Source organism: Anguilla anguilla, chromosome 10 (assembly GCF_013347855.1).
Source record: "Anguilla anguilla isolate fAngAng1 chromosome 10, fAngAng1.pri, whole genome shotgun sequence".
Lineage (NCBI taxonomy): Eukaryota > Metazoa > Chordata > Actinopteri > Anguilliformes > Anguillidae > Anguilla > Anguilla anguilla.
Window position 1 is genome coordinate 47206701 of NC_049210.1, and position 26709 is coordinate 47233409.

A 26709-nucleotide genomic window follows, 5' to 3' on the forward strand; every position below is an offset into this window, starting at 1 on the left:
TAGTGCATATCTTTTCAACATCTGGCTGTAGACATGCCATAAATTGTTAATCTAGATGCTCTATTGCTCCTGTTCAGATTCTACAGCAGGTTTCAGTGCTAGTCCCCTGCATAATTTGGGATATAAACATAACAGTATGTTAGTTTCATCATATTTCAGTTTGGAGACCAGCTGCCCCTGAACAACCTTTTGCAGTTTGAGCTAAGGTTCCAGTTTGCAGTTTCAATGAGCCAGTTCACTTTAAGGAGTTATTATGCTAATGCAAAATATAGACATTCTGAAATCAAAACATTCATTCCATTCTCACGTTCTCGTACAGTTTGGAAACGAAGTAGCAGCCTGCTATGGTTTTTGTTGGCGGTTGAACGCTGACTGTAAGTGAAATAGAATGTACATTTGACGTGACATTTAAAAGCGATGACTCGTTCACGTTCTTAATGATTTTTCAATTTCGCGGCGTAGCCTAATGTTTGATTTACCGTTGCCCCGGGACGGGTGAACGTTATTTATCTTCACAGTGATACAGCTGCAGCTAGAACGCTTACCCCTCAACTCCCTCGGCTCCCCTAAAAAGAAACAAGACACTAGTCTTGGAATACTCCACCCCTTGCAATCTTGAAACGCTGTCTTACTTTTCACGATATCTTTTCCTTCTTTCCACTGTCTTCGATGTATGTTTCCTATCACGTCTTCACCCTGCAATGCCGCTCGTCGCTATTAGAACTCAGTGGTCGCGAGACCGCCTTTAATGCTAAATGCTACTTTTATGACTCTTTGCGTTTAGCCCTTTTGGGTTATTTTAGATTGTTAAAATATGCAATGTCTTCTAGAGAGCCGGGTTCTCTTTCTGCTAAAGCTTGTTTTCTTTTTGGCAACCGGCCACGTCGAGTGCTTTCAGCCGGACAGCTTCTACTTTCCAGACACAGAGCAAGGTTAGTGTTTGTTTTGCAGCCGTTATCAACTATCTAATTTAAAGACATATATTTTATTGTTTGCGGGAGCACCATCCTGACCACAGTTACAGTTAACTGCAAACTGCATGAGTCCTTGTTAACCTCAGTCTCCGGCACCCACTCATCCTTTTGATGATAGCCCTAGGTCTTGTAGCTGTGTCCATGTTTCAGATTACAGTTTAATCCTGTGCGTCCGATTTAGTTTAAGGGACAAAACTCGAAACAAGACTGTTTCCCGCGTCTGTTGCCCATTTCTCAAAAGTCGTGTTTGCACTTGATCTGGTTCTGAATTCGTGGCACTTAAACGCTGATGTGGATTATCAAAACAGTACTTAACAGAATGTTAACAGGCTACTTTTATGTCATGACCAGCATATTTCTGGAGCCATCTCAACTGGTCAAATGGAAATCCAAGTGTCAGCAGATGGGATATTAACATGACTATTTAGCGAGATGTAAATGACCGTCGGAATACAAACTTATAATGTGCAAGTCTCGTGTTTGAAGTGCAATTTTAGATCACTTTTTTTCTGTCCCCACAGAAAACTTTATCAGGTCACATCCTGAGTTCTCCGTGGTCCATCCGGAAAAGGTCAGCAGGGACGGAGAATTCGTCTCTTTCTCTTTGACACATCACTTCGACCGCGGGCGGAGCAAGCGTGACCTGGACGCCGCGGAAACGTACGTGTACTACAAGGTGCCACATGGAGGCTGGAATTTAACTTTTAACCTCTCAGTCAATAGCCATTTGCTCTCGGACCAGTACGTGCTGGAGAGAAGACCCGGGGTCTTTAACGGAACCCGGCAGCGACAGGTCTCCGGGCATAATGCCTGTCACCTTCTGGGGAGGGTGACGAATTCCAGCGTCCAAGGGACAGCGGCAGTAAGCACGTGCAACGGGCTGGTAAGGATGGGTTTTTATACCTGGGATGTGGCACGATGACGTACGCGCTCAAATGCAAGAGTTTTAGTGAATGAAAGTGAAGACTTCTTAATATAGCCATTCACTATTCCTACAGCCAGTTCAGTACAACCTTTTAATCTGCATATGTATTTACTTTCCAAAAGCCATGGGCACATGAAGACTGCTTTTAGGATTTTAATAGTGATTTCATTTTTTCATCACAAGTCAAAAAAGCAATACTATATTTTGCATGTTCAAACTTCATTCCAGACTGACCAGAAGTGGTCATTGTGTGTTTGTCATCACTATGCAAATTAAATCTGGCTACCACAAGTAAACCATTGTGTGCTGCAGAGGCTTTTGGAAACTAAGATGAAATGCACAGCTGTGGTATACATTGTATGCTGTATATTTACAGTACAGTAACCCCAACCTATTCCTGACACGCTCACAAGGATCAAGTTACAGTGTGATGTCACAGGCTTTGGCGGTTCAATGAGCAATTCATTGTCAAAATATGCTTAAAGTAGTTGATTCGTTCATTTTCTGTAATTTTTCCATCTAAATCTTCTTACACATGTTCCGTTGATGTACCTGTTCCATCATGTCATACTCTTACGGTAACTGGTATTATTGTTTCTGGACTGTAATGGATTTTTTTCCTACTGTTTATCCTGCAGTTGCTCTGGCCTTTTCATTGTTCAAAACTCCATCCATCTGATCCTGCGTCCTTCTTTACTTGTTCTCTGCCAATACTCCTCTATTTGGTAATGCAGCTGCCTTGTATCTTATATAAACTATTTACAAATAATTCCCTCAACATCATCCTCTCCACAAAGTCACATCTACGTGTTGAACTGTGAAGAGTTTACCCGAATATCCATCCTGGAGCTTTTACCACTTTGCTCGTCATCAGTAAATTCATGATGTTGCTCATCGCCCTCGGTAATGCAGGATGGCCTACAGTACGTCTGGCTCAGAAGAAGCGGTTTGGAATGCTGGCGTGCGTATTGCCTTAATGCACCGCGCTGCTGCGGCCCATCTGCCCCTGTGGGGTAAACAAGACAAACCCTTCCCACAGCCATTTCGCTTGTGTAGTCTGAGATGTTCACTTGGGGGATCAGACAGTTGGAACTCTTATGAGTTCTTTTAATTCTTTTGGGAGAAGTGGCACACCATAGTGGTTCACATCATCATTTCTCAATGTTTATTTATTTGTTTATTTATAATATTTGTTGTGGTGGAATGGAATAGAGCACAGCACCCTATACAGCCCTGTCCCTACAGTGACAAACCCAAGCGCGGACACCAGCACCGAAGTCTTTTAGCGCTCAAAATAGTACTGATGCAAAAGCAGTAGGCTATATGCACAGAAATATGGAAATTAAAAGCATAGGAACCAAAACACTGATGTTATTTGAACTATGAATTTTAAAAGAGAGGTCACATCAGGACAAACAATGCAATGCTTAAATAGGAAATAGCCCTTCTGTTGCACTTATTTTTTTATTTATTTCAAATGGCATGTAATTTTGGCAGTGTGATACTGAGAAGGCCAGCAGTGGTATGCTCGTGGAACGTGGAGTCGCTTGCAGCTCTTGAAGTTGCTCACCAGCTTTGCATAACTCAGCTCTGATTAAAGGGTTGAACGCTAGCGGGGTTGCATTTCCCCCCCTGGAATGCATGTTTTTTCATGAATGTGGTGCTATTGCATTGTGGTATATTAGACAGGGAGCAGGCATGCTTCGCCACACTTGAAACCTGAAGTTTAAGGCTGCGTTGTGATTGGCAGGCTGGCAGCCAGCGGAGAGTTCCACTGCATTCTGAATAGCATCACTGGCATTTCAGTGGAAACAGGATTGAAACTGGCAATCCTTGGGGTCTAATGCAAACAGTGGAAGGATTATTTGTGGAGTTCTTCTACTGACAGCAGAGAGCCTAGTAGCCCGCTGGGTATAAGATATTGTAATTTAACAAAAAAAAAAAGCTTGCTATACATCTTCATAAAAAATGCCTGTCAGCAAATATCCTTGTTTTTGTTTAGAGTGTCACTTCCGGAAGGCTTTTGCTATAAGCGGACTACTTTAACCACAGAAGTTCAGCGGTACATTAGGAAAGCAGACGTGCAGGCGCAGCTCTCTCCAAACTGGGAATGAAAGTATTCCGTCCAGTTGATTGGACGACGCAGGGAGGGGGCGGAGCGCAGCGAGGACCGAGCGGCGGCTTTGGAAACGTTTGAGCCTTGCGGGGTTGTGCGCCCTTGCTAAGGAATATAGGTCAGCCTCATGCATCTGGCGCCTCTTCAGCACCAGCAGCCCTCGGCTTTCATGTTCCCTTAGCATGGCCTCAGCTATCTCAGGATGAAAAGACTGTGCTCCTGCACAGGCAGCTCGAAACGGTTTATTTATTAAGTGTGTGGTAATAAGGTTGTGACTGTTAACAATTGCGCCATTTCAAGCTCTGAAGGAAACTTTGGAAAAATCTGGTCCAAGAAAGATTTTTGTCCTACTGTCATCATAAATTTGATCAAAAGGCGGATGCTGCCATATTTTAGCACTCTTAAACAACAAAAAAAGTGTTTAGTGTGTGGGTGAGGTGAGTTCCCCCTCATCACTGTAATGCACTTTGAGCGTCTGGAAAAGTGCTATATAAATGCAATGTTTCATTCATTCATTCATTCATTCATTCATTCATTCATTCATTCATTCATTCATATTTAGGATGAACCTGAAGAACTCTGGAATGGTCCCCTTATTGAGGAATGATGGCCAGAAATGTTAGTGTAGCAGCGCCGCATCAGTATTTAACTACTAAATGCCTTACCAAATATTATGATTCTGTTTTGTGGTGAATTTATTATCTTGCGGAAAAAATAAACCTTGAAATGTAGACTAAAGCTTGACTAAAGCAATGTTGTATGAATCTTCCTTCTTCATTTTCACCTTTGAACTCTTTGCAGTGAATGAGAGGGTTCTGTTGAAGGACCACATTCCGCAATTTAGTCAGATTTGCATTTTCTGAATTTAAATCCCACTTCGCTCTGCTCTGTTCACCCTTCACAAAACACGACTTGTGAGTAATTCCTGAGTGTCTGGCTTGTGTGGGTTTGACTAACTTTTCCAAACTGCAGGGAACTTTTTTTTTCTGTTTAATTATTTTTGTTTTACCCCAGGCTTCCAGTGTTACCACTTGTTTCGCTGACAGTCCTGCTGACAATCTTCGATATGCTAACTTTGCCATTGGGCACATTTTTGCCTTAAGAGGAACAGCCTACTTTTCCATTGCAGAGTGCGGACATTTATAAGCAATGATACACTAGTCATAGCCTTCGGATAGATTTCCTGCGCATTTTTAATTAGCTCTTAACAGAGCGAAGTACAGTGCTCCAAAATAAATGAAATGGTCTTGCATCATGTGCCTTAAAGTTGTAGTGCTCCTGTGTTTCCTGTGTTATCTGGTGCTTTCATTTCTAACTGCAACGTAAGCAGTGTTTTTAAGAAAGGGAGCGTGCTTGCAGAGCACAGGGTCTGTCTGTGGAAGACGCCGCGCTCCCAAAATAAATGGGAGACACTGGCAATTTGGTGCCCCTTCAGAACGGTTCATATCCAAGTCAACATTTTGCTTTCACGCTTCGCAAATCATCAGTGGACTGAAATGGTAAACACTGTGAGGTCAAATCGTCTGCAGCCGCCCATTTCTAAAAATGATCAGTCCAGAAGTTCCCCGTAAGAAAAGCTATTCAATCCTGAACATGAATAGCAAAAATGATTGGTGCACTCATTTTGTTGAGTGTTTTTGTTCAGTGTTTTTGCTGTGAACCAACCCACATTTCACCACTCATAAAAACGAACTGGAAAAAAAGCTTTAAAATGTCGTTCTTTGTAGCTTTGACTTTGAAGTGAAGTATTTGGTGAAAATGAATCCCTGAATGTTCTATATTCTGATTAATTGTCTCTGGATCCTGAAATGATTTTAATTTCACGCTCCTGGACTTGCAGTGCATGCCAGTGTCCTGTCTCTGACTGACACCTCACACAGAGTTGGATTGTCTTCTCCGCATTTGCATTTATGTTTTCAGGTGAGGAATGTTTCTCCTGCATGGTCTTGTAGTTCCCCAGTCCCTGCAGCCTCTGCTTACCTGTGTGCTGGTTCCTATGGAGACCTGCTGCTCATATGTGATTGTGTTCACGGAGAGCGTAGGTGATTCTCCTGATTTATTTTTTGAGCCTGAGGTGGGTGTAATTGTCCACCCCTCCTCCCCCACCCTCTGTGTGGAGGAGGGCTGAGAGGGAATTCCAGCCCACCTGGGATTGAAAAGTTACACAACCCTCCGATGGACGTTTGTGAATTTGCAAGACAAATAAAACCATGGAACGGGTTGAGTCATGATGGGGAGAGACCGGCAGGTATGTTTTCTTGAACTGCTTCCAAAGGTGTTTAGAGAGGAGCTGATGGTGGAGCAGAGCTTTTTTTGATGGTGGTGCTTTTTCATGGGCCCTTTGAGGTGGAAAACGATTAGTGTGATTAGTCAAATCAGGGAGCCCTTGTGCCAGACATAACAGATGCTGCATCAAAGCTTTATGTGGGGCGGTCCGAAAATACCAATTAGTCTGCATGGCGTCTATAAAACAGAGCACTCGAAACCCCATTTGTGTAAAAATGCCTAGTGATAAACATGCTGCCTTGGCTTGGATTTATAGGCCACTATAAACAAAAAAGATAGTAGAATTTCTTTGGGGATAGAAAGCCTCCATATGACAGGGATGCCACGGCTGAGTTATACTAAACTCCAGGCTTGCCAACGGAACTGAAGTGCTTTGAAACAGATGAAACTTTGGGTTTCTGAACATCCTTTGATTTCCTGAAATCCACATGAATTATGACTGGAGCTCAGTGGGGAGTGCAGTGGAGTAATATAAATGTGGCCCCTGGCAACATGACTCACAATACCTGCTTCTGTTTGGGGGGGGGGGGGGGGGGGGCGGGGGGGCTGTCCTTCATATGTGGTATAATTCATATGAACCTAAAACTGAAAACCTGAATGATGACAACATCAATTTTTGTTGAAACTACATACATGCTTTTTTTTGACCATACCGTAGATTCAAGTCTCAGAGATGGTGGAAGGACATATTTGTTTTTACTGTTATACTAAAAACCCGTGATAAAAACCCTATGATTTCAGACAGATTGTTGTTAAATGTGAGAGTGTGTCAGACTTTAATTGTCCAGAAGTCGTTTGGTGTACGGGAGGCATAAATGGGGAAAAAGTGGGTCAGGTGTTCAGTGCACATCTGGAACAGCTCTGAGCTTCCAGCTGTTACTGATGGGTCACACGCAGTGTGGACTCCTCTGTCCTGGGTTTCAGCACCAAAACATCACACGCAGCGTGACTCCTCTGGAAGGAACGGAATAGCTGGACACAGGGAGCCCTGCACATAAGATGTTTTATGGATTTTATTCACATTCTGAATCTGCGCTGACTCTGTATTTGTGTGTTCGTCCGTAAGACCTGGGTAGACGAGCACAGCCTATAGACTGGCGCGGGGTGTTCTGCTGTGTTGAATGGGCTGAGCTGAACTGAAGCAGAGCTGAGTGCCAGGGAAGCCAGCAGGGCTTTTTTTACTTTTGTTACCTTGCCAGGATCAGTGGGCGTGGCCTGGAGGCAGAATTTACAGAGCAGGTATTCACCTGTTTAGCTCTTCTGTGTGTTCTCATTTTCTTCTGAAAATTTTAATTCTGCAGTCATATGCTGTTTAAGGGCCTGTCTCTTACAAATAAATTATGTGCACTTTCCCTGAAATATCACACGCAGGATTATTAATCTGTTTAGAAAGCTTTAAGAGGTGCTTTAAAGCTGTACACATGCTTTTCACACTGTGCTTCTGCAACAAAAAAACCCAGAAGTCCCATCTGGGCATTGAACCCAATAACCTCTGGCTGCCAGCCCAGTCCTCTGTCCATTGAGCATCTCAAAGATGATGTGTGCTGTGCTAAGGTTAGAGTAAGATCTCACTTGCCATTTTGCTTGGAAGGCTTCTGCAGCCTGTTTTTTTTTTCAAACTCTATCAGACTGGAAAATGTGTATTGGATTTGAGTTATTTTTTCATTATAATTTTTTCATTATTCAGATCATGTTAATAAATAACTTGTATAAGTAAATAAATGTAATTTTATTGTTGGTTGCGATTATTGATTAATTTAATATGTATAGTTATTTTGTATGTACAATGAGGTCATCTATAAATATAATTACTGAAGGTTTTTTATAGATTAATAACAAGCTGCCACTCATTAAATAGCTTGGGGCTTCTACACCCAGTATCTGGCAAAAGTTCACTGGATCTTCTCAAAGTCTCCATGTGAAAAAGCTGATATCTGCTCCATGGACTGATCTTCTTGGCGAGTGTTTAGTTAGAGGAACACCGTGCTCCTCCTAAATATTAAATACATTCCTGAACATTGACTCTAATCCAGCAAACATCAGCTGCTGATATCTGGACAAGGGAACCGAAGGAGCTGGCTGTGTTTGTGTGCTGGTTTTTGTGTGCTGAGAATGTTTAACTCCTCGTTAGACATGGACCGTTTGTATTTGAAACGGAAATCTTGAAATCACAAAAGTTACATAACTGGACAAAAAGCCTTCAGTCACCTTCAATAAGGTTTTTAAAACCTTTTTTATACTAAACTGTGAGCTTTGTTTTGCTTACTTGGCAGTCACCGCAGAGCTCTACAGGGAGTTTAGGTAGCACAGGAAGAAGTAAAACCACTTCCACATGGCTTCTGTGTTCAGAAGAGGGACCTCTGTTAGTTTAGTCTCCCCGGGGGGGGGGGGCTCGGAGGGGAAACAGGGAGCCTGTTCAGCTAAGCGCAGAAAAACCTGATTTTAGGGAAAATTAAGATTCAGAAATAAATGAAAGAGGAAATCTCCTGTTGCAGTGCAAGCTCTCTCTCTCTCTGTCTGTATCTCTCTCTCTCTCCCTGTATCTCTCAATGTCTTTCTCTCTCTCTCTCTATCTATCGCATTCTGTATCATTTTGGAAGCTGATCGTGTAAAAGGACTATTTAGCCTTTTTAAACATGGGTTGTATTGCTCTCTTTTGGAAGTGACTGAATGTTTAGCTTGGACATACAAAAATCTGGCAACACCACATTCAATGACAGATGCATTGGAAGGAGAATTCAGTCACACATGAGGTGTACCGACTCTGGGCTGCAGCTGTAGGGGGATGTAGAATTCAGCCTTGTCTTTGTCCAGGGCGTAGAGAGCCTGGTGCCTTGTCTTGTTTTTCTTTCCATGCATGGTTGAGACCAACTCTTCAAAGAAAATGACCTTTTGCACAGTGTGCACGATAACCAGAAGGTTGTAGGTTTGAAGCCCGTTGTAGGTTTTACGGTAGTCTAATCTTTCAGAGAGGTACTGGAGCATCAAGCTGGAAAAGTGAAAATATAAGCGGTATAAATCACTTAAAAAAGATATGGCTGTCCAACGCAGTGATAATAATCAAACTGTGAAGGAACATAAACCTTCTTAGACAGAAAAAAAATGTCTTGAGATTGGAGTCTGTCCCCGCAGAACCTCAAAATGGCCGTCTCAGTGCTCACTGGGAAGTGCCTCTGACAGGCTGTGGATGAGGGGGGCGTGTCTGGGCTCATCTGAAGCACACCTGAAACACACCTTAAGCACACAGGTGTGAGCTACGGCAGAGCACAGGAAGTGTGGGCACCGGTGTGAATTCGCATGGCATTATTTAGAGATCTCACTGGTTTCTGTGAGAGGAAAAGGTCCCATGAAAGGAAGGGGGTGGGGTCCTTTTTGGATGTCATGCCCCCAGAAGATTGGAGCCCCCCAGCACAGTGTGGGATGCTGGCCGGGGTTCAAACGGTCTTTGTCCTGAACCTTGGCGGCCGGATCTCCAGGCTATCCCGGCAACCCTGCTGACACACACTAAAATCGCAACTGTTTTTTTTTGCACTTTGGAACATTTCTTTGATCGTTAATAAACTGCCTTTTGGCACTTTTTAACTGTTTAGGACATTCTTCCTTTTGATTTTATTTTTGTGGCTTACGAATGCTGTTCCAACCTGGATGTTTTGTATTGACCTGCCTGGAGATTCATTCAAAGGTCAGGAACAACTAGCAAAGTGTTTTTTTATGTTCTTTTTTTTTTTTTACTTTGACTTGCATTACAAGTGTAGCTTTCTTCATCACAGTCATAGTTAATCTTTGTTCTTGCTGGACCTGTCAAACTGTTCATTAAAAAAAAAAATGCCTTGAACATGTTTATGCTCGACCTCAGATCACCGTACAGTATTATTTTTACAGTGTATGGAAATGTAATTCAACGGCTCAGTGCGTTTGGCTTGCATGCTGGCGTGCCGGTTCTCTCTGTTCGATGCAAATGTACACGAGCACGCAGAACAGATTCACACTCTGTGCTCTAATGGGGCGAATCCTGATTATCAGCGCTGAGTGATCTTGTGGGGGGGATTCAGAAGCCAGTACAGAATGATCTTTATTGCAGCCCACATTACGCATTCTGGTTGGAACGTGTCATCTGTAGTTTTGAGAATCACTGCTGCAAACTGTGTCTGACAGTAAATGCAGCATTGCATTGTGGGCTACTGCTACCGTATGGCAGTCACCATTAATCAAGCAGTCTGTCATTGTGGGAATACTTTGGGCAGCTGCAGTGCTTTCTTTCCAGAAGTCAGAGTCCATGTGAATAAAATATTGGCTGCTGCCAATGCCTGCTTTGTAGAAGATAGTGAGGAGGAGGCTTTAAAAATACACTGTTAATCCTGTGAGTCACCGTGTGGCTAATTTATGTGTTCTGTTTGTGTGTGCGCCTGCGTGCGTGTGTGTGCGTGTATGTGCCTGTTCACATGTGTGTGTCTGTGTGTGTGTTTATTTTCCCCACAGAAAGGATTCTTCAGCTTGCCCGATGGGAACTTTTTCATCGAGCCGGTGCGGGGGTTCGAGGCGGGGGGTGGGACGGGACATGAGCCCCACGTGGTGTACAGGAGCTCAGCCGGGCCGGTACGCCACCGACTCCCACGCAGCGCCGAGTCTGGGGGGCGGTCGGGCGTGTGCGGTCTGAAAGGTGAGGTACACCATGAGCTCGACATCAGGTCACATCAGCCCCAGTGATAGGGCGATGCTATCGAAACGCTAACGAAATGCTCACTATTACACCAGGCCGGCCAGTGGAGGATGGGCTCCCCCTCTATAGCTGGGTTCCTCCTGAGATTTCCTCCCATCGGGGAGGTTTGTATGTCATGTGCTTGCTATTTGGGGATTCATGCCTGGTTTTTGCTCCTTTTCTGTAAAGTGTGACCATTTTCTGTAATCTTAGCTCGTTATATGTTCCATTAATTCATTTTGGATGTCATTTTTTAATCTGGATCCAGTCATGGAAATTCTTTCCCTGAGGGCATCCATCTTTCCTACCACGGGGTCTTAACTGGGGACGGGGGAGTCTGTGTGGGTGCTTCCGTGATTTTGTCTAATAGCTGATCTCCCGAGAAAGTGAGATTAAACAAACACACCAGGGAATAGCTGATATTCAGATATTTCTCACTGAAGGAACATAATGTCTTAAGAAATGTTATTTTTTGGGTTGAGTGATTGGGGGGTTTGTGCACACATGGTGAATGATGTTATCCATGCTCTTTTGTGTTAAACTAAGAATACGAGAAACTAGGTATTTTTAATTTTAAGAATTCTGCATTTTTAAATGCAAATAAAATAAAATGCAAAGGAGCAAATGATAATACAGCTTTAGAGAGGCTGAATGAAATCATATTGACTACAAAATGGCGGACGTATGAGGTCACTGTCCCTCTCTCCCATAGACACGCTGGAGGAGTCCCGGCGGGTGGAGAGGGAGCGCGAGCAGTGGGAGAGCGAGCAGGTGGTGGCGGGAGGCCCCCGGCGGATGGTCCAGCGCTCCGTCAGCCGCGAACGCTGGGTGGAGACCTTGGCGGTGGCGGACTCCAAGCTCATCGAGTACCACGGCAGCGACAACGTGGAGTCCTACATCTTCACCATCATGAACATGGTGAGAGAGGGGGAGCGCCCGAGAGAGATTGACCGGGGGGGGGGGGGGGGGGGGGCAGAGACTGACCGGGGGGAGTGCTGCAGGGTGTGCAGGGACGTCTGATTTTGTAGTCAGCAGGGAGGCAGAATATGGGGCTCCAGCGGAGCGGAGCAGCTATGAGCTCATCAAGGACACGCTCGCGCAGATGTGAGCTCCAGGGCCAGATGGGACAGCTGCTGCCCCAGTAATAATGAGGAAAAAGAGCGTTACTCTGTGAGAGCAGCTCAGGGGAACCAGAGCAGGAGTGACCCCATTTATGAGCTGATTTCTGCTCTGACCAGAACTGCAAACTCTGACCTGTGGAAAACTGATAATCATAATTAATTTTACACTTTGAATAAGTGATTTAAAAACAATATTGAATGAGTTGATTGATATACCATATTGACTGAGTGATTGGTATCCTATATTGAATGAGGGATTGATGTACCTGGTTAAGGTCAGATAATGTCAGGAATAGCTGCGCCATAATGATTATTTCCATTAGTATTTTCTTCCCAGGACTTTTAATCTGTGAGATCAGTCAGTGCTTTAATTCCCTGTAAAGTGTTACATGGTAAATGATTCCTTAGAAAGAGGTTAATATTTTTCTATTGAGAATGGCAATTACTGACAGACGGTGAAAAGTGTGACACTCAAGGTCTCTGAAATTAAACCATTTGTGTAAAATGAAGAGTCTTATGGCAAGGGAAGATCGAAAATGTATTACAGCACACTTTACTCTGACATATTCCCTATTGACTGATTCCTTATGATCCCTACTGGACTCTGTTTCATTATAACTTATAATGAGATTTTTTAATGTGTAGCTACACGCCGCACATTTCTATTGTAAAAATCTACATTTTTCAGATGAACACAGATAGTAAAACAGATAACCGGTGTAATGCTCACAGGTGACGGGGATTTTCCACGATGCCAGCATCGGGAACGCCATCCACATCGTCCTGGTGCGGCTCATTCTTCTGCAGGAGGACGAGGTAAACGCTCTGCTCCATTTGGGAATTTTCTTCCACGTGTCATGAAGGGGTAGCACCTCAGGGGATGTGGTCCATTGACATTCTGTCCCAGTCTCTTTCTGGTGGGTTTGGTGTTTGTGTTATTAAGTTTATGCTTACAGGTTTAGCAAAAATCCATGTGGAAAGTCACCTTCTGTGTGTTATAGGATATTTGTCTTGCCTGCACGGGTAAGGAAGTCAGTTTGTGATGATGTGTTGTGTCATGTTGAGGTTGCCAAAGGGCTTCTAATAGTCCATGAAGTTTTGAACGAACAGGGCAGTCCAATCAATGGGCTATTGACTATACTCCTGTAGGTCATGTTTCTTAGTTAGTTTTCCTATGTGGCCCTTTTTCCTCATCCGTAGAGATTTCAACAAGTCAACTTTGCCCTAACAAATAGTGAACTTGCTGGCAGAGATCTTTAGACCAGCTGTAACTGCTTCTGTCGGTTTGCCATCTGGTCCTGCTGAGCTGCCATACTCCCAGAGTCAGATGTCTTTGCTTACTTTCTCATTATTTGTTTTTTTTCCCCCCCCCGGGTTGGTGGTCTGTTTCCGTAGAAGGTGTGTAAGGGGATTAACAGGCACTGTGATGTTCTGGAGTTTGTCAGACCATTCCATCCGCCTCTTGGGTTGCTCCTCCACTGTTGTTGTCGTCTAGCTACTCTTTTCGTCTCTAATTGAACTGGTTTGTTGGTTTGTTGGTGCTGTTCTTATGGCATCTTTGTGACCCTAACTACTTCCTTCGTAATGCGTTTGAAGGCAGCTTCCTTTGGCTCTGCAGGGCTTGGCGGGTGCTTGTTAGTCGGGATTAGACAGAGCTGTTAGGATGTGTGTGTCTCTGCGAGTGTCTGTGTTGTGACTTGTTCTTGCTGTTTGCTACTGGATACTGTGCTTCGCTCAGACATGTAGTTTCTGTTTGGCAGCCCGCAAATGAGCTTCAAATGTAGCATTTGATCTGCTCTGATAAAATATGTTAGCACTTTCTTAATAAATATATAGTGAATGCAATTATTTCAAGACATTGCTCTGTTCTAGCTTGAAGAGCTTGAAGAAAAATGTTGCTTCATACACTTCTGCAGAAATATGGCACCTCCAGTAAGTAATCTGTTTGAGATCAAGGCTGTGTTTGCCGCCCCTGGGGCAGTTATGGGGTTGGGTGCCGTGTCCAGCAGTACTTTGGCAGTGCTTAGGGTATTATCTCAACCAAGGTTAGCATCACAATACAGCCTTTATCATGCAGACTTATCCAGAGTGACTAACGAAACCGATCAGATAAGCATGTTCGGATCAAATACTAAGTGCAGTAGTTGTACAGATTCAGAGCCAGTGAGCGTGTAACTGGTACTACGTACTAATCAACTATACTGCAGCATGGTCAACTACCCTAACGATTATATTCAAAACACAAGACGACATTGCATCTGTAAGTGGCATTAGCAGATCATTTTGCAGGTCATTTAGCAGGGCTCATTGCTAATAATGGGCAGAGACTTGCTAAAAGTCTTTCTCTTGTTCTTCACACTTTGCTGTTACTTGGAGCTAAGCATTGTCAGGGTGGGTAGCCATCTTAATTAGGCGCCATCGCGGCATCTGAAGTGTGTGACGTTGTCCTCAGATTGCACTCGGCCAGCGAGTGGTCTGTGTTGCCCTTGGGAGCGTGCCAAAGCCTCTCCGCGTGCGTGTGCCGTGCGCATACATCCTCCTGACCCTGTTTGCAGGCAGTACATCATGGCTGACCTGATTGTGTCCTCCTTGTCTCAGTTTTCCAAGCACTGAGATGTTGCATTTGGTGTTTTTTCTGTTTCATAGTCATCAAAGTTCTTACATTTCAGCAGGATATTTTAGTGATGTTTTTTTTTATTGTTAGATGTTTCTTTGTTTAGTCTTTCACTGCATTGGAGCCACATGTTTTCTCCAAAATTTCTCTGCAGTGTACTTTCTCTTGTCAGTGTTATTGTAGCATGTTCTGTTTTTTTAGGGGGATGGGGACGCTGACCCCTGAACAAGCCTCTGGCTTGGAGAGTGAGAGACTGATTTTTGGGTGCCCTTTGCCCTTTGACCTGTCTGTCATAGTTTAACCTGACAAGGCCCAAAGGTCCCGCTGGCATAACTTTAGCTGTCATGCATGCACTCAGGAAACACCACCCAGGATGAGTGGTAGCCTGACCGTGTTGATATTGTTTAGATGTAAGCAAATATGGTATGTGTATGAGTAGCATATTTATTATACATATGTACTTTGGCATTATTTTTTATTGACCTCAGGCCAGATCATACGTATGTTTGCACTAGAGATATTGACCGTTACACAGTAAATCAGGAAGTCTACCCGTTTTGGCACTGACATGTCTGATTCGTTTTGGTAAAGAGGATGGTTTTGTGAACTGTACTGCCAGGCAGACTGTGTGTGTTATTCTGTTATCTCGTGCCGGTTTCCCTCTGCAGAAGGGGCTGAAGATCATGCATCACGCCGACACCACGCTCAGCAGCTTCTGCTCCTGGCAGAAGAACATCAACCCCCAGAGCGACTCTCACCCCGCCCACCACGACGTTGCCGTGCTCGTCACCAGGCAAGGGCTCTCCCCATTGGCTGCCTTTCTCCCACGGCTCACCACACAGGCCCAGAGAGCAGGTCACATGATCAGCGAGGCCACCCATCACCAAAAAAGCTGACCAGGAAGTGTGACGAACAAACAGTTTCTCTTGAAACTCTCAAAACAGTTACTGAGTGCCTTTCATCTTTCAGTACACAAAAATATACTTATGGGAAGTAAGATTAATTGATTTAAATTTATTTGTATGCCATGCCATCAGATCACATAGATAAATTTACACAAAGTAAGATTGGAGCGTTGACTCAGCGTGATGTTGCTCAGTGTCTCTCTGCGTGTGGCAGGAAGGATATCTGCGCTGGGCTGAACCAGCCCTGTGAGACTCTGGGTCTCTCTCACCTGTCGGGAATGTGCCAGCCCCACCGCAGCTGCAACATCAACGAGGACTCCGGCCTACCTGTCGCCTTCACCGTGGCTCACGAGCTGGGGCACAGGTGTGTGTGTGTGTGTGTGTGAGTCTTCGTGTATGTGTGTGTGTGTGATACTGTGTGTGTGTGTGTGTGTGTAACAAATGTGACACTAAAGTGAACTGTGAACTGTATGTAAAAGAAGTTGTATTTTTCAGTTTTGGAATCCACCATGATGGGCAGGGGAATGACTGTGAGCTGGACGGTAAACACCCCTTCATCATGTCCCGGCAGCTAAAATACGACACCTCCCCCCTCACCTGGTCCCCCTGCAGCAAGGAGTACATAACCCGCTTCCTGGAGTGAGTGCCCCGCCCCTCACGCCACAACCCCCCCCCCCCCACCCCCCAACCCCCTTCCCTCGCTTCACCTGCTACCTGTTATAACCGGCTCGGGCGTTGGAGTGCTGTCAGTCTGGTCTGTTTCGCTGCTCTGCGTTACACGCTCTCTCACACCGTCGCTCTGGGTAAGAGTGTCTGCTAACTGAACGCAAAGTAATGTTAGCTCATTCTGTGCCTGTCCCAATGGAGGCCTCACCCCTGTCCTGAATTTCTCAGTGGCATTTATAGTCCTCTTTACCCCCCGTCAACGCCAGAGTCCCATTCTGAACGTAACCTAGGAGACCTGAAAATGGAGACTGTTCAGTGTAAACTTGGGTTAAAAAGTTCTATTCAAAGTGAGGGCATTTTAACCAGCTATTTAGGGCGAAAGGCAGATTTACATAGTCCTCTAATTTCCCTTTTCTTTAAAGCTCGCGTGTCCGATGCGCTCTTGTCTGGAAGTGGCGTACGCGTTTGATGGTTTGTGTAAATCTGCCCCTAAATTGCAGCGTTCAGAATGAACACTGAGTCACCCAGCCAGAATAAAGGAAGAATCAAAAGAATGGTAATTTAATTCTCTTCTGTTTAGGCCCTTTTCTGTAAAGGTTGCGGAGTTTCTTTGTAAACACGGATTACTCCCACTCTGCAAACGTGGGAGGTAATTACTGCTGGGGAGTAGAGCAGGATTAGGGTCAGTGTTCGCGTGTGAGATTATCACGTGTGCAGTACGCAGTCTTGTAATACAGCATGTGTGAATGACATGCTGTGTGAGCGGGGATTAGGCCTTGCATTGAGAGGTACGTTGCGCTGCCTCACTCAAAAGAGCTTTTTTTTGTGTTCCCCCTTGTTTTGTTGGAATGACTGACACTGACATAATCGAGACTGATCTGATTCATCGCCTCTTTGCTAAGACCACTGCATGTATCCGGGCTTGGCTTTGATAGCCAAAGCGTATGAAAGAGAGTTGAGCTGTAATCCTGGGCTGGGAAATCTGCAGTCTGCAATCTTCCACACGCATCGATGCAGACAAAACATAAACAGGTCTGGTGGAAATATCATTTTTACCGGACACATGAAAGAAGGGTGGGGTCGCTGTCTGGTCCATTTGGGGTGTAGAGGGTCTGCGGCCTGGATTCAGTCAACATTCTTCAGTAACTTTGCCTTAAAAATAAGTGCAAGAAGAGTTCGATGAGGTCATCAAACAACTTACCAAACTATGCTTGCAAAGAAAAAAACTGTATATGAATCACTGGCTAAAGGTTTTTGTGAGTCAAACTGAGTGCTTCATTATTACATGCGGTATATTCAAACATATTGGTTTTTCCATCACTACAGCTGGGTTAATCCTTTGCTGTGGAGTTGTGTGGTATTTGTGGAGTTTATTTGAGCTCTGCGTCCTAGTCCTGCTTCTGTTTACTTTATGGTGAGTTTACTTCACCGGATCTCCAGGCAGCTTCTCATCCTCTCCCCCCTCTCCTCCTCTCCTCTTCTCCTCTCCTCTTTTCCCCGTCCTCTCCTCTCCTCTCCTTTCCTCCCCTCCCCTCTCCTCTCCTCTCCCCTCTCCTCTCCTCTCCTCTCCTCTTCTCCCCGTCCTCTCTTCTCCATCCCTCCTCTCCTCTCCTTTCTTCTCCTCTCCTCTCCTCTCCCCTCTCCTCTCCTCTCCTCTTCGCCTCTCCTCTCCTCGCCTCCCTCTCTCTCGCAGTCGTGGTTGGGGGTCCTGTCTGGATGACCGGCCCTCTAAGAAGGACCTGACCACGCCCCTGGTGGCCCCAGGGGTGAGGTACACCACACACCACCAGTGCCAGCTGCAGTACGGCCCCAACGCCACCTTCTGCCAGGAAGTGGAGGTACGGAGCCCCGCCCCCTCACTTCCTGCGCCTCTGCGGGTCAGGCGGGTCACCCAGTAAAACAGATAGAACAGAAGAACTAGTAGTTTGGTAGAACTAGTATAAAAATCCAAGAAACAAATTCCAAACAGAAATGACAGTATACCACAAAACCCAAAATCTATGGTTCCCAGTGGATTCCATTCCCCATCCAGTTTAAAACCATAGTTCATCTAAAAGTGCCAATCAGGGGTAAGAAATTATAGTGTTTAAAACCAAAGATATAAATGCTGTTCAAAGCTCTATTGCTTTCAGACCCACACAACAATAACATGTACATACATAAAAAACATGACTTTACACATAGCTACACCACAAGAATGTACTCAAATGTAAAATGATGGATGCCACTTTTTCTAGGAGTGTACGAAAGAATGAAATAAACTTAAGGCCTTTCCAAAGAGTTGCACAACTGATATGTTAGTATTACTACTTGACTCATTGAAGTGGCCCTGATACTTTGTATAAACAGGTATGATCTCCTGGTTTTGGTTGATCTCCTGGTTCTGATTGATCTCCTGGTTCTGGCTGAACTCCTGGTTCTGGTTGATCTCCTGGTTCTAGTTGATCTCCTGGTTCTGGTTGATCTCCTGGTTCTAGTTGATCTCCTGGTTCTGATTGATCTCCTGGTTCTGGCTGAACACCTGGTTCTGGTTGATCTTCTGGTTCTAGTTGATCTCCTGGTTCTGGTTGATCTCCTGGTTCTGGTTGAACTCGAGTGCTCAGCTAGGTTTGGTCCAGGTTTGGTGTAGAGGCCACGCCCCTCTGATAATTTGAGCTCACATTCCAGGTTAGTTGTTCTGATGGAGCCGCTCCCCCTGCCCCTGGGGCAAGGCCTCCTTAAGCTGCAGAGAGTGACGAGCTACGCTCACTGCTCTCCGCTCTTTAATCTAAACCTCCCTCTGCATCGCTCCTGCTGCTCGAGCTGCACTGTGTGACCAGAACACCTCAGCTCCAGAAGATTCAAATAAAACATACAGTGTAGTATAATGGCTAGGGAACTGGACTTGTGACCTAGAGGCTGCGAGACCAGTTCTAAGTTAGAGCTCTGCCGTTGTACCCTTGAGCATCGCACTTAACCTGCACTGCTGCAGTTTATGTCCAGCTGTGTAAATGGAATGTAAGCTGTGTAAATCACTCTGGATATGCAATGTAAATACTGTATTTTTTGTTTGTTTTTTCTAAGCAGTGGTATCCGAATAAGATCATGTAATTTTCTCACATTGTTGAGCATAAAGAACATATACTGTATTTCTTATGGTATAATATGGTAGAAAATAATTGGGATTTTCTGACGTGACCTATTTTTACACAGTCTATGGACGTGACACAGGAAAAAAAAAAAAAGACTTCTTTCTCTTTTTTTGTTTTTCTTGCAGAATATGTGCCAGATTCTGTGGTGCTCTGTGAACAGCTCCTGCCGTTCCAAGCTGGACGCCCCCGCAGACGGAACCAGATGTGGGCAAGACAAGGTACATACAGGCTCATTTTGGTGTGTTGGACTCTGGTGTATTATAAGAGCACCAGAATTTCAGTTTTACACTACAGCATTGCATTTATTTGTTTATGTAGCTTGATGCTTCGTAATGTGTGTGTGTGTGTGTGTGTGTGAGAGAGAGAGAGAGAGAGAGAGAGTGTGTGTGTGTGTGAGTGTGTGTGTGTGTGAGAGAGAGAGAGAGAGAGAGAGTGTGTGAGTGTGTGTGTGTGTGTGTGTGAGAGGGAGAGAGAGAGTGTGTGTGAGTGTGTGTGTATGTGTGTGTGAGAGAGAGAGAGAGAGAGAGAGAGAGTGTGTGTGTGTGTGTGAGAGAGAGAGAGAGAGGGAGAGAGTGTGTGTGTGTTGGTGTAGATCTATTTCTGTTAACATTAAGGGGAAATAGTTTTGTGGTCGTTAGGAAGTTTCTACAAAACTTATCTATTTCAGGGATTCTGAACTCTGATCCTGGAGAACTTTTTAATTCAAGTATTAATTGCAATTCCTGCAGTAAAAAGAACTGCTATTTGTTTTTAATTAGGGACTTCAAATGCCTAATGAGGGATTATTTAACCTGTTGATGCTGCATTATGTCGGAAGATTACAAAGAATAAATGTTCCATGTTCATTTAGGGACTTTTAATGAGTCAAACCACTCCTCTGGCAAATACAGCTTTCATTATCTGTAATGTACTGTGGCAAATGATTCCTCTTAAGAAGATGGTTCTGTATTGATTAACAGCTGAAATCAGCCAAAAACACCTGAAACTGAAACGCCAGTGAAGCCGAACCTGCGTTGAGTTTGAATACGTTTCAGCGCTGAATAATGGAGCTACACAGCCTTGGAGCTCAGCTTTTAACGACATTAATTTATCAAGAGATTGTCTGGAACAAAAACCGACTTTCTTGAGGCTAATCTGGGACAGGGGCTGAGAAGCCCAGTTTTTTAAATGGAGGGCTGTTGAGCGGTTCTTGTTAAAACACTGGTTTTTTCGGTTTGTTGGTGTATTTTATGGTCTGGCTGACTGTGGCCCTGCAAAACTGCAGATAATTGCCCACGGGGTCGACCAGTGAGGGAGGGGTCACCATCACCATCACCGGTGGGGGTGACATCGCGTTCACAGAGGCAGTGTCACCAGAGACAGTTATGGACGATTTTGCCGATGTGTTTCTGGAAGCATGTGGAAAGTGTAACGGTGTGCTGTTGGTTCCGTCACCACCCCCCCCCCCCCCCCCTTTGCAGTGGTGCATCTCCGGGGAGTGTGTGGTCGTGGGGAAGCTTCCGGAGACGGTGAACGGTGGGTGGGGGGCGTGGAGCGCCTGGTCCCACTGCTCCCGCACCTGTGGGGCCGGCGTACAGGCCGCCAACAGAGAGTGTAACAAGCCCAAGTGAGTCACCGTTCCGCCCCCGTCCCACCCCCCGGGCCCCCCCCCCCCGCCCCTCCCCAATCACCACTGCTCAGTCATTACCGCCCTCCTCCTCCCTCCTCCCTCATTCCCCCTCCCTGCAGCTGCTGATTAGGGATCCTTTCAGGTTTTTATGGGCACACACCTGCCCATGGCCACTCACACACTTACACACACGCATACAATCACACACGTACACACACACGCACACCTGCACACACACACGCACACACACACACACACACTTGCACCTGAAGCTTGGGAGCTACAGTAAATATAACAGTTAACAGAGGCCATGTTATTTATGGTTTTTCAGCATTTGGTAAGCATTAAGAGAAATGCATATTTCAGTTACTGACATATTCTTGTTTATGAGCAAATGGCAAGAAGTCACCTATCTGCAGCTCAAAAAATAATTCCCTTATTTTTAATGTCTATTCTCTTACGGGTATGGAGTGGGGTAGATAGTGTATGTGGGTAGAAATAAAGAATCAATCAGAATCCAAATACTGTTGGCAGATGCTTTTTTTTCCACTCCCAGAAATGTGCATATTTTCATGGCGAGAAGGTTATGGATGCAGCCTTATTGCCGACATTTACCGGCATCTGAAAAATCGTTTCGTCCCAAACTCAATTGTTGCGAAAGCCGGGTAGTTTATCATAGCGACACTGCGGATCAGAGCCGGGAATTGTTCTGTTGATTTATGATGCAGCGCGGTTTCCCAGGCAACCAAAGCGAATGTGTCGCCGCGGAAACGTGTGTAAGATGTGTCCGTTCGCGTGACGTTCCATGGCGATGTCTGGTTGTGACGGACGGGTTTTACCTGGAGGTGCAGGTGACCCCAGACTCATCACGTTCTCAGTTTAGGACAGCTTAAGGATATTACTCATTTAAAAACAGATTGGTGAGCTTTCTACTCATTTTGTTCTGCCGTTTCAGCAAAATAAGAGGGCTCTGCATGCTAAACTGTGCTGTTTGTCCAGAGGGCTCTACATGCTAAACTGTGCTGTTTGTCCAGAGGGCTCTACATGCTAAACTGTGCTGTTTGTCCAGAGGGCTCTACATGCTAAACTGTGCTGTTGTTTGTCCAGAGGGCTCTACATGCTAAACTGTGCTGTTTGTCCAGAGGGCTCTACATGCTAAACTGTGTTGTTGTTTGTCCAGAGGGCTCTACATGCTAAACTGTGTTGTTGTTTGTCCAGAGGGCTCTACATGCTAAACTGTGTTGTTGTTTGTCCAGAGGGCTCTACATGCTAATCTGTGTTGTTGTTTGTCCAGAGGGCTCTACATGCTAAACTGTGTTGTTGTTTGTCCAGAGGGCTCTACATGCTAAACTGTGCTGTTTGTCCAGAGGGCTCTACATGCTAAACTGTGTTGTTGTTTGTCCAGAGGGCTCTACATGCTAAACTGTGCTGTTTGTCCAGAGGGCTCTACATGCTAAACTGTGTTGTTGTTTGTCCAGAGGGCTCTACATGCTAAACTGTGTTGTTGTTTGTCCAGAGAGCTCTACATGCTAAACTGTGTTGTTGTTTGTCCAGAGGGCTCTACATGCTAAACTGTGCTGTTGTTTGTCCAGAGGGCTCTACATGCTAATCTGTGTTGTTGTTTGTCCAGAGGGCTCTACATGCTAAACTGTGTTGTTGTTTGTCCAGAGGGCTCTACATGCTAATCTGTGTTGTTGTTTGTCCAGAGGGCTCTACATGCTAAACTGTGTTGCTGTTTGTCCAGAGGGCTCTACATGCTAAACTGTGCTGTTTCTCCAGGCCGGAGTTTGGCGGTAAGTACTGTACGGGCGAGAGGAAGCGCTATCGCGTCTGCAACACCAAGCCGTGCGCCAAGGAGCGCCCGTCGTTTCGGGAGATGCAGTGCAGCGAGTTCGACACCGTGCCGTACCAGAACGAGCTGTACGAGTGGGTGCCTGTCCCGTACACCGGTAAACGCCCCCGCCGCGCCCCCCTCTCCCTCTCTAAACGCCCCCGCCACGCCCCCCCCTCTCTCTCTAAACGCCCCCGCCGCACCCCCCTCTCCCTCTCTAAACACCCCCGCCGCGCCCCCCTCTCTCTAAACGCCCCCGCCGGGCCCCCTTCTCTCTCTAAACGCCCCCGCCACGCCCCCCTCTCCCTCTCTAAACGCCCCCGCCACGCCCCCCTCTCCCTCTCGAAACGCCCCCGCCGCACCCCCCTCTCTCTAAACGCCCCCGCCACACCCCCCTCTCCCTCTCGAAACGCCCCCGCCGCACCCCCCTCTCTCTAAACGCCCCCGCCACACCCCCCTCTCCCTCTCTAAGCACCCCCGCCGCACCCCCCTCTCTCTCTCTAAACGCCCCCGCCACGCCCCCCTCTCTCTCTCTAAACGCCCCCGCCGCGCCCCCTTCTCTCTCTAAACGCCCCCGCCGCGCCCCCTTCTCTCTCTAAACGCCCCCCTCTCTCTCTCTAAACGCCCCCGCCACACCCCCCTCTCCCTCTCGAAACGCCCCCGCCACGCCCCCTTCTCTCTCTAAACACCCCCGCCGCACCCCCCTCTCCCTCTCGAAACGCCCCCGCCACGCCCCCCTCTCTCTCTCTAAACGCCCCCGCCACCCTCTTTCTCTCTTAGCACCCACAACCTCACCCGACAAACAAAACGGCAGAACCACTCAGAACAGGCCCTACCCCAGTCCCCATCAGCATCATTCATGTTACCCTCTCAGTCACATGGTGGTGGTGCTGGTTATGATGACTAGTTAGCTGTCGCTAGTTACGATAATGAATGATAATTTTAAAAAACATCCTGAAGAAGACATTCGAATACTTTCAGCTGCTTCCTTATTTTCTCTTCTTTTTTTGAGGCTTCATTATGATTTTCGTATTTTTTCAGAATGGAAAATGTCTGCAGCATTTATCTTATTCTTATCACATTCCTTCCTTCTTCATCTCCCCTATCTCTGCACTATTTCATCCCTTCATCTATATCCTTCTGCTGTCCTGCTCCTGCGCCTGCCTCTCCCCCACTTCTCCAATCGCTCCTCTCTTTCTCCCCCCCCCCCCCCCCCCCCCCCGGCCCCAGCGACCCCCTGCGAGCTGCACTGCCGCCCGGTGGACGAGCAGTTTTCGGAGAAGATGCTGGACGCGGTGCTGGACGGGACGCCCTGCTTCACCCTCAACCACAGCAGGAGCATCTGCGTCAACGGCGTGTGCAAGGTAGAGTGGCGGTATGTCTCCTCTCTGCCTGCCAACGGGCCTCCTCCCTCTCTCTCTCTCTGCCTCTCTCTTCACCCCTCTCTCCTCTTCTCCTCTCTGCCTGCCAACGGGCCTCCTCCCTCTCTCTCTCTCTCTGCCTCTCTTTCCACCTCTCTCTCCTCTTCTCCTCTCTCTCCACCTCTCTCTCCTTCTCCGCCTCACTCTCCCTGCCTCTCTCTCTTTCTGCATCTCTCTGCACCTCTCTCTCTCTCTCTCTCTTTCTCTCTCTCTCTCTCCACCTCTCTTATCAAGGCTAACTGGCTTACTTTTATGAGGCAAGCAGGTTTGAACTGTTTCAATGGTACACATCAGTGACTGTGACTGCACCCTTGGTCTTCTAAAATTGAAGTAAGGACAATATTTTTAGTTTATTTTAGTGTCTGTAGTGTCTAACTGACATGTTTCTCCCTGTTTGTATTGTTTTAAGAAGTGGCATTTAAGGGTTTTGAAGAGGCATATGATCTGTACTGTGCACATTTCTCTCTGTGTGTTTGTGCGTTGTGGTTTATTGTGCGTTTGTGTCTGCCCCCCTCTCCTGAAACGTGGCTCCAGGACGTGGGCTGTGACTACGGCATCGACTCCAACGCCATGGAGGACCGCTGTGGGGTGTGTCTGGGGGACGGCACCACCTGCCAGACGGTCCACAAAGAATTTGACGGGGGGGAGGGCTACGGTAAGGGTGACCGCTGGTTTTCTCGTCCCCCCAGTGAGTCATTTTTAGTCATTCCCCCCTCCCTCCCCCCACCCCCCCGCGAGCGTGTCTCCCCGTTCCCTCACCCCGCCCCCCCCGCCCCCCTGCTCTGCAGGTTATGTGGACGTGGGCCTGATCCCGGAGGGGGCGCGGGACATCCTGGTGCAGGAGGTCCAGGAGTCGGGGAACTTCCTGGCGCTGAGGGGGCAGGACCCGGAGGAGTACTACCTGAACGGGCGCTACATCATCCAGTGGAACGGGGACTACAAAGCGGGGGGGGCCTTGTTCCACTATGAACGGAAAGGCAACCTGGAGAACCTGACTTCCTCTGGGCCCACCAAGGAGCCAATCATGATCCAGGTAAGCAGTGTGCTCTATAAACCCATTGCTCTGTATGTATGAAACATTAGGCAGGACAAATTATACCTCTGCTTTCAAGATAAAGATACCCGCAGAAATTTTCTTCCAGAAGTATGTGTAAGCATAGTAAGACTGATAAACATATTGTCAAAGTCTGCATACATTATAATATAGAGTATAGGTCTCTGGAGGTGATGATGTCACCCTGTTGTCCAGCTGCTGTACCAGGAGAAGAACCCGGGCATCAGGTATGAGTACACCATCAAGAAGAGACGCCAGAAAGGCAACGAGGTCATCCTACCTGAGTACAGGTGGAAATTCGGGGCCTGGACCGACTGCAGCACTTCCTGTGGGGCAGGTAATGTGTGTCTGTCTTTCTTCTCATATATATCAGAATATATATTTATCCGGTCCTACATTAGCTGTATTAGAGATTCAGCTTTACAGGGAAATGTATGTAGTGAGTCTATAGGCTGTGTATGTGTGAGTGGCAGCTGTCAGTTACTGCAGCCAGTGTCTCAGGGTCTATTCGCTGTCCAATCACAGGGCTCCAGCATCAGCCGGTGCGGTGTTTTGAAGCTGAGGTCGGGGTGGTGGAAGAGTCCCTCTGTAATGCAGACAAGCGACCAGAAGACAGACACCGCAGGTGTAAGAAAATGGACTGTCCCGCCAGGTAGGCCACATATCACAGCCATGCTGTAGGAAATGAATGGTTGGCCTAAATCCGTCAAACATCAGCCAATTCCCTAATTCTTAAAAAAAAAAATTTAAATGTAGTTTCTTTAAATTTTACACATATGACCCCCATATTTTCCACCCCAGAGGTAGGCACGGAGGGGTAGCAGAGCCATTTAATTCCAACTTCTGCTATTTATTAAAGAGATTCATGGCACAGGTAATGTACATCGACTGGTTTCCCAAGTCTAAATGGGTTGTTGATTTTAAGGTTTGAGCCAAAACCAGTACAACCTGCAGCCCCCCTGAGAACTGCTGCATACTTGCCAGCCCTCCCGACCCTAGAGCCCAAATTATTTTCATATCGAGCAAACCATACCGCGTGCTGCCATGTGTTATCGCGTGCTACTGCGTGTTGCCGTGTCTTACCGTGTTGCTGTGTGCTCCATGTTCTGTGTGTCGCCCCCAGGTGGTGGGTGGGGGGATGGCAGCCTTGCTCGGCCACCTGTGGGCCCTCTGGGGTGAAGAAGCGCACGGTCCTGTGCGTCCGCACCGTCGGGGGGGAGGAGCGCGTCCTGAACCCCGGGGACTGCCGGAGTCTCCTCAAACCCAAACCCGTGGTGCCGTGCCACCGGGACCTGCCCTGCGGGTCCGAATGGGCCGTGGGCTCCTGGGGAGAGGTGAGCTCCGTTCTGGGCCTGTG

General features: G+C 46.6%; 1 protein-coding gene across 1 annotated transcript in view; it reads left to right on the forward strand.

Annotated features, from left to right (window-relative positions):
- The first annotated feature begins 507 nt into the window (after positions 1 to 507).
- The window catches only part of adamts12 (ADAM metallopeptidase with thrombospondin type 1 motif, 12), a 35376-nt gene continuing 9174 nt past the window's right edge, over positions 508 to 26709 (forward strand). The window contains exons 1-18 of the mRNA XM_035435629.1: positions 508 to 932; positions 1496 to 1857; positions 10781 to 10961; positions 11713 to 11918; positions 12854 to 12937; positions 15404 to 15528; positions 15855 to 16004; positions 16136 to 16279; positions 18000 to 18144; positions 19563 to 19655; positions 20898 to 21043; positions 22826 to 22995; positions 24108 to 24241; positions 24833 to 24953; positions 25087 to 25331; positions 25548 to 25689; positions 25878 to 26004; positions 26476 to 26686. Of these exons, the coding sequence (XP_035291520.1) occupies positions 815 to 932; positions 1496 to 1857; positions 10781 to 10961; positions 11713 to 11918; positions 12854 to 12937; positions 15404 to 15528; positions 15855 to 16004; positions 16136 to 16279; positions 18000 to 18144; positions 19563 to 19655; positions 20898 to 21043; positions 22826 to 22995; positions 24108 to 24241; positions 24833 to 24953; positions 25087 to 25331; positions 25548 to 25689; positions 25878 to 26004; positions 26476 to 26686 (2904 nt within the window). The 5' untranslated portion in view covers positions 508 to 814. The remainder of the gene's footprint in view (positions 933 to 1495; positions 1858 to 10780; positions 10962 to 11712; positions 11919 to 12853; positions 12938 to 15403; positions 15529 to 15854; positions 16005 to 16135; positions 16280 to 17999; positions 18145 to 19562; positions 19656 to 20897; positions 21044 to 22825; positions 22996 to 24107; positions 24242 to 24832; positions 24954 to 25086; positions 25332 to 25547; positions 25690 to 25877; positions 26005 to 26475; positions 26687 to 26709) is intronic.